A 6,736-nucleotide genomic window follows, 5' to 3' on the forward strand; every position below is an offset into this window, starting at 1 on the left:
AAAGAGACCTGATAAGAAAATGAAGAAGAAGAAAAAAAGATAGCAGGGCACGAACATGTAGCCATCTGGAAGCTTTGCCAGTTGTCTCGCAACTCCTAGAGAGGTAAGCTCACTAATCCTGTCTCTTATACTTTGCAGATATTTATATACTTTTCCTAGAAAGTTTTTAGTTAGTGGAAATGTAGATATATTGATAAATAAATGTGTACAAAGATTTTCAAGCAACTAGAAAGTTTCTAAATGTTTTCTGAGTGAATGTAGATAAGTGTTCTGTACTTTTATTGAAAACTACTGATGAAATCATACTTTTTTTATTATTATTATTTTAGAGAGGAACTAAAGCAAATATGCCCCAATCAGCTACCACAAACCTGGGCTACACTCCTCCAGATGGAGGCTGGGGCTGGGCTGTGGTGTTTGGATCCTTCATCTCCATCGGCTGCTCTTACGCCTTTCCCAAGTCCCTTACCATCTACTTCAAGGAAATCCAGGAGTATTTCTCCATCTCCTACAGTGAGATAGCCTGGGTCTCCTCCATCATGCTGGCTACCATGTATGCAGGAGGTTAGAAAGCATATTACTCAACTTTGCATGGTAATATATACATGTCATTTTTGGAAAGCTGCGCCATTTCTTGGCATTCTAGGTGCTCCCACAATCAGGCAGAGCCGTTCAATATGTGCTAGAAATAACCAAAAAGCAGTAGGAGCCCAAATCAAAGATGACTTTGTCCCCATGGTTGCATAATGAGCCAGAGCTGTGATCCTGTTTAGTCTAATTTTGCATAGTCACATCCAAATCAGGTTTAGATTTACAAGTCAAGGTTTTAGTATTACTTTTAATATGAGCATTGCATCATCTTTCTGTGTCACCTTACAGGACCTGTGAGCAGTATTTTGGTGAACCGCTATGGGAGCCGCCCAGTGGTGATAGTTGGTGGGCTAATGGTTGGGGTTGCTATGGTAGCGGCTTCTTTTGGCACCACAATTTTTCATTTGTATTTATGCGTGGGAGTCATTGGAGGTACATATTTCAACGTTTATAACATTAATATACATTTTCTTGCTTGTCCTATTGTTCTTCTGCTAATAATAACCATGCTAGATTGTGATTGGTCAGTACAGTGTACTGGGGTTCCTCCCCTGCGTGTGTGTGTGTGTGTGTGTGTGTGCATGTGTGTGTGTGTGTAGATTACAACTGCAAGGTGAAATCTGTCTGTTTGATCTCCAGATCTCCATTAATATTCTGGGTTTTAGAAAAACATGCCATTCCTTGTTATTTTGAGGTGAAGTGACTGATCCAAGACGTAATAGAGATTTTGAATGAATCATTCTTTAGAATCAATTTGTTCATGTGTTCTTTTATTATGCATTTGTAAAACTGTGAGTTTCAGTGGCAGCACTCACTAATTCAATAATCACTTGAAGAAAGTCTCAAATTAATAAATCACTGAATCTGTCTTGTTCGACTCAAAATGAGCAAAAAATAGGGAGTAAAATGATTCGCATCACTCCAGTGTGCTGACTGCTAAATAGTATTAGATCAGACTCTAAACTATTTAACATCATATCTACACTACCATTCAAAAGTTTCTTCACAAAGACTGCATTTATTGGATTAAATTTACGGTAAAGACAGTAATACTTTTATTTTCAAATATATTCCGCGGGGGTCTCTCCCCTGTGTGTGTGTGTGTGTGTGTGTGCGTGTGTGTGTGTGTGTGTGTGTGTGTGTGTGTGTGTGTGTGTGTGTGTGCATGTGTGTGTGATCAAAGATTACAACTGCAAGGTGAAATCTGTCTGTTTGATCTCCATGTTTAAATTAATATTCTGGGTTTTAGAAAAACATGCCATTCCTTGTTATTTTGAGGTGAAGTGACTGATCCAAGACGTAATAGAGATTTTGAATGAATCATTCTTTAGAATCAATTTGTTCATGTGTTCTTTTATTATGCATTTGTAAAACTGTGAGTTTCAGTGGCAGCACTCACTAATTCAATAATCACTTGAAGAAAGTCTCAAATTAATAAATCACTGAATCTGTCTTGTTCGACTCAAAATGAGCAAAAAATAGGGAGTAAAATGATTCGCATCACTCCAGTGTGCTGACTGCTAAATAGTATTAGATCAGACTCTAAACTATTTAACATCATATCTACACTACCATTCAAAAGTTTCTTCACAAAGACTGCATTTATTGGATGAAATTTACGGTAAAGACAGTAATACTTTTATTTTCAAATATATTCAGCATTATTACTCCAGTCTTCAGTGTCACATGATCCTTCAGAAATCATTCTAATATGCTGATTTGATGATCAAGAAACATTTTTTATTATTATCATCATCATCAATGTTGAAGACAGGTGTGCCACATAATATTTTTGTGGAAACTGTATACATTTTTTTTTTATGATTTTGACTTTTTAAAAGAACAGCTTTTATTTTAAATAGAAATCTTTTGAAACATTAATCGTCTTTTCTGTCACTTGTGATCAATGTAATGTGTCCTTGCTGAATAAAAGTATTAATTTCTTTAAAAAAAAAATAAAAAATCTTCCCATACTTTTGAATGGTGGTGTATGTCAGTGTGACTGGAACATTAGACCCTTCTCTCAAAGAGGAATTTTGAGCATTATGGAGTATGTCAAATCCTAGTTACTTTTGATACCTACAATGCTGGGTTATTTTTTCTGCCCATCCGCTGAGTTTTGAGTGTTGAAGCGCGGGCTTTTTGCATCCTCTTCAGGAGAGAGAGCGGTCTGCGCCGCCGAACTGGTGCACTTCTTCAGTGAAAGAAAGGTTTGTATACGGTTTATTTCATCTATAAAGTCTTTACTGTGCTGTAAAAGATTTATTTTACACAAGGCAACATACAGGTTCGAGATGTCAGTCAGGTGACTGCACCAGCAGCGGTTGTTTTGCATGAGAGAAACACCTTTTGCCTTGCATAACATAAACTGATTTCAATTTATAATACTGAATTTAATTTATTTTGATGTTAAAATATGTTCTCTAATCTCAGTACTGGTTGTTTATGGTTAGGTTATGGAGTCAGTCACGGCATCTTTCAGCTGTAAGTGAAACACGAGGCAGCGGTCTGAGGTTCGCAGTTTCCCCGCCGAACAGCAGCCCATCCCCGGCTCAGATTTCAGCGACACACCAGCACGAGAATCAGCACTATTTTGGTTAAAAAGCATAACAGAGAACAGTTTAATACACTTGAATTAAAATGTTACTTTTAAATATGACATTTTTATTTCTAAAATGCTTGTTAACCGAGTTAAAATGTATGTAATATTGTGTAAACTATGCTGTATTCACCCAAATAAATTCAATTTGTCAATGTGTTCTTGCTTATAAATGAATGTTCACCTTTTGATTATTACTGTTGCCGCTAGTAATTCTGAGTGTGTGATTTCTAGTTTCCAACCCATTTTTAGTCAGCAATTATATAGTAATTTTTAAACAAATAATACAACCCAACATGTAGGGTCAAACATTTAACCCAACCAGTCAAAATAACCCAGCATGTGTTCTGTCCAATATTTAACCAGCGCTGGGTTGCCAAATAAGCCATGGTTATATTTAACCCTCAAGTAGAGTACTTTTATTGGAGTGATGTGTCCTCAGGACATCTGTACTTCTCAAGTACAGGATTTATGTACTTTGTCAAATGTTAACTCGTTGAAAATTCACATAAAATGCTTTTGTTTTACAGGCTTTGGCTTAGCTTTTAACCTGCAACCATCTCTTACGATAATCGGTAAATACTTCCTTGTGAAAAGGCCAATAGCAAATGGCCTGGCAATGGCGGGTAGCCCGGTCTTCCTGTCCACCCTGGCTCCCCTCAACCAGTTTCTCTTTGACCATTTTGGATGGCGAGGAAGCTTCCTCATACTCGGAGGAGTGCTGCTCAACTGCTGCGTAGCAGGATCCCTTATGAGGCCCATCAAGATAAAAACAAAACTGCCAGTGAGGAAAACCACTGATGAGAATGACACAGGAAAACTGGACGTCACCTCTCAGACAGCTGGACAAGACGAGTCCAAGCAGTCAGTCTGTGCCACGAAAGTCAACCAATTCATTGATGTCTCCCTCTTCAAGCACAGAGGTTTCCTTATCTATCTGGTGGGGAATGTGCTCATGTTTTTTGGATTTTTTGCTCCAGTGGTCTTCCTGGCACCATATGCCAAGCATCAGGGGATAGATGAGTACTCCGCAGCATTCCTGCTCTCCATATTCGCTCTAGTAGACATGTTTGCACGTCCAGGAACGGGTTTGGTCGCCAACACCAGATGGATCAGACCCAAGATCCAGTATTTCTTCAGCTTCGCTGTGACATATAATGGCCTGTGCCATATGATGTGTCCGCTCTTACCAGGTTACAGTGGCCTGGTGGTGTACGCAGTGTTCTTTGGCCTGGCTTTTGGGATGGTGTGTGCTCTCCTGTTCGAGGTACTCATGGATTTGGTGGGAGCCCAGCGGTTCTCCAGTGCGGTTGGGCTTGCTACCATTATAGAGTGTGGGCCTGTCCTGCTGGGGCCACCAATCTCTGGTAAGTCCAAATATGAGATCTTCACTGACTGACATATCTCTCTGTGTTACAATGTTCAGGATGTTTATTCACAGATATCTTCCTCAGGTTTGCTGGTCGACATCTTCATGGACTACAAATACATGTACTTTGCTTGTGGCATGATGATGCTGCTTGGAGGTATCTTCCTTTTCATCATGAACTATTACAACTACAGATGGTTGGAAAAGGAAGGGAAACAGAGAAAGGTGGTAGAGCTAGAGATCGGCTCAGCCAAAGTGCTTGCTGCTAATGAGGAGGACAAAGACAACGAGGAAGAGATCAAACTCAACACAGAGGAAGCAGCAGACTCCACCAGCAAAGAGCGTTCTCTCTGTCTTACTGATGTTCTGAATATCATTCTATCTATCTGTCGTTCTGTCCACATGTCTATTGAAGTAATTCTGTCAACTTATCTATCATTATATATATATATATATATATATATATATATATATATACCTGTATGTGTTTCTGTTTATCTCTTTCTTTCTCTTGTTCTACCTGTCAGTTCTATCCATATGTCTATCCATCTGCCATTCTATGTCTTAATATCTGTTCTGTCCGTCAGCCTATCGTTCTGTCTGTCAATTTATGTTGTTCTGTCTACTTATTTATTGTTCTGTCATTGTATTTATACGTCTGTATATCTATCTGTCGTTCTGTCATTCTGTCTGTCTGATAGGTAGATGTCTGTCTACCTATCTATGTATATCTGTTGTTCTATCTATATGCCTGTCTGTCTATCTATCGAGAGAAAGGCAAAAAGTTGAAATGATTTGATAACTGTTCCTGTATATTATGTTAAAGCTTCCACTGTGATATAAGAGACATAAAGTAGTAACGGCAGGATTTCAGAAAATATCTGACTGCTGAATGCTGAGACTGACCAATCAGAATCAAGTATTCCAGAAATCTGCATTTTGTAATTTATTAAGATTTATTGCTTTAATTGTAGAGTTTTCATTGTATATTATTACTTTAAAAATTATATAGGTTTAATTTTAATCTAAAAAAGGTTATGCAGATTGGCAAACAGATGATGAAAAACAGATGAGTGTACATTATTATAACGGACATTCAAATTCACAGTGACAAATGAATACAGTGAAGTGTCTTAAGAAAAAAAAAACATTTATCTATAAACACAACACTCATTGTAGGTTCATTCTTTACACTTTGATTAAAAAACAGTGATTTGTTTAATATATCTCAGGGTTCCTCAAATCTTACTTGAAAAACAGATGAGTGTACATTATTATAACGGACATTCAAATTCACAGTGACAAATGAATACAGTGAAGTGTCTTAAGAAAAAAAAAACATTTATCTATAAACACATAACACTCATTGTAGGTTCATTCTTTACACTTTGATTAAAAAACAGTGATTTGTTTAATATATCTCAGGGTTCCTCAAATCTTACCCTGGAGGTCGAATGCGCTGCAGAGTTTAGCCCCAACCCTGATCAAACTCAGCTACCTGTGATTTTCTAATGATCCTGAAGACATTGATTAGCATGCTCAGGTGTGTTTGATTAGGGTTAGAGCTAAACTCTGCAGGAAAGTGGATCTCGTGGGTCAGATTTGAGGATCCCTGGTATATCTAAACTCAGAAACATTACTTACATCTCAGAGCACCAATATTACTCAATGGTCATCATAGCTTCTAGTCGCTGATCTATGCATTGAAACACTACAGGCCTTATTGAAGAGTGGAATGTATGTACCAGACGATTAAACACATTTCAAAGCTTTAAATATATTTGCTATGCAAGCTTTGCTATATGTACAAATCTATGTTACAGACCCAGCCATCCTTGTTTAAAGCGATAGTTCACCCAAAAATGACTATTCTGTCATTGTTTACTTGCCCTAATGTTACCTGTATGCATTTCTTTCTCTGGATCTTAGTCGCTGATCTATGCATTGAAACACTACAGGCCTTATTGAAGAGTGGAATGTATGTACCAGACGATTAAACACATTCCACAGCTTTAAATATATTTGCTATGCAAGCTTTGCTATATGTACAAATCTATGTTACAGACCCAGCCATCCTTGTTTAAAGCGATAGTTCACCCAAAAATGACTATTCTGTCATCGTTTACTTGCCCTAATGTTACCTGTATGCATTTCTTTCTCTGGATCACAAACAAAGA

The 6,736-nt window shown here is 37.7% G+C and overlaps 1 protein-coding gene across 3 annotated transcripts; it reads left to right on the forward strand.

Moving 5' to 3' along the window:
- On the forward strand, positions 1-5,678 carry slc16a7 (solute carrier family 16 member 7). Of its 3 annotated transcripts, none has more exons than XM_016243881.1 (5): positions 1-103; positions 330-564; positions 880-1,023; positions 2,749-2,801; positions 3,045-3,234. In XM_016243881.1, the coding sequence occupies exons 2-5, from the start codon at positions 348-350 to the stop codon at positions 3,081-3,083; spliced, it is 453 nt and encodes a 150-aa protein (XP_016099367.1). In that variant the 5' UTR covers positions 1-103; positions 330-347; the 3' UTR covers positions 3,084-3,234. The 3 variants fall into 3 exon arrangements, with proteins under 3 accessions (XP_016099367.1, XP_016099368.1, XP_016099366.1); XM_016243880.1 differs by lacking the exons at positions 2,749-2,801; positions 3,045-3,234 and adding exons at positions 3,721-4,557; positions 4,645-5,678 and having other exon boundaries at positions 5-103; XM_016243882.1 differs by lacking the exon at positions 2,749-2,801 and having other exon boundaries at positions 2-103.
- The last annotated feature ends 1,058 nt before the right edge of the window (positions 5,679-6,736 follow it).

This window comes from Sinocyclocheilus grahami, unplaced genomic scaffold (genome assembly GCF_001515645.1).
Source record: "Sinocyclocheilus grahami isolate Dianchi unplaced genomic scaffold, SAMN03320097.WGS_v1.1 scaffold703.1, whole genome shotgun sequence".
NCBI lineage: Eukaryota > Metazoa > Chordata > Actinopteri > Cypriniformes > Cyprinidae > Sinocyclocheilus > Sinocyclocheilus grahami.

Coding starts and splice junctions, on each gene's coding strand:
- slc16a7 (XM_016243880.1), top strand. CDS start 348: ATGCCCCAATCAGCTACCACAAACCTGGGCTACACTCCTCCAGATGGA. Junction 565..879: donor GGCTACCATGTATGCAGGAG/GTTAGAAAGCAT, acceptor GTCACCTTACAG/GACCTGTGAGCAGTATTTTG. Junction 4,558..4,644: donor GCTGGGGCCACCAATCTCTG/GTAAGTCCAAAT, acceptor TATCTTCCTCAG/GTTTGCTGGTCGACATCTTC.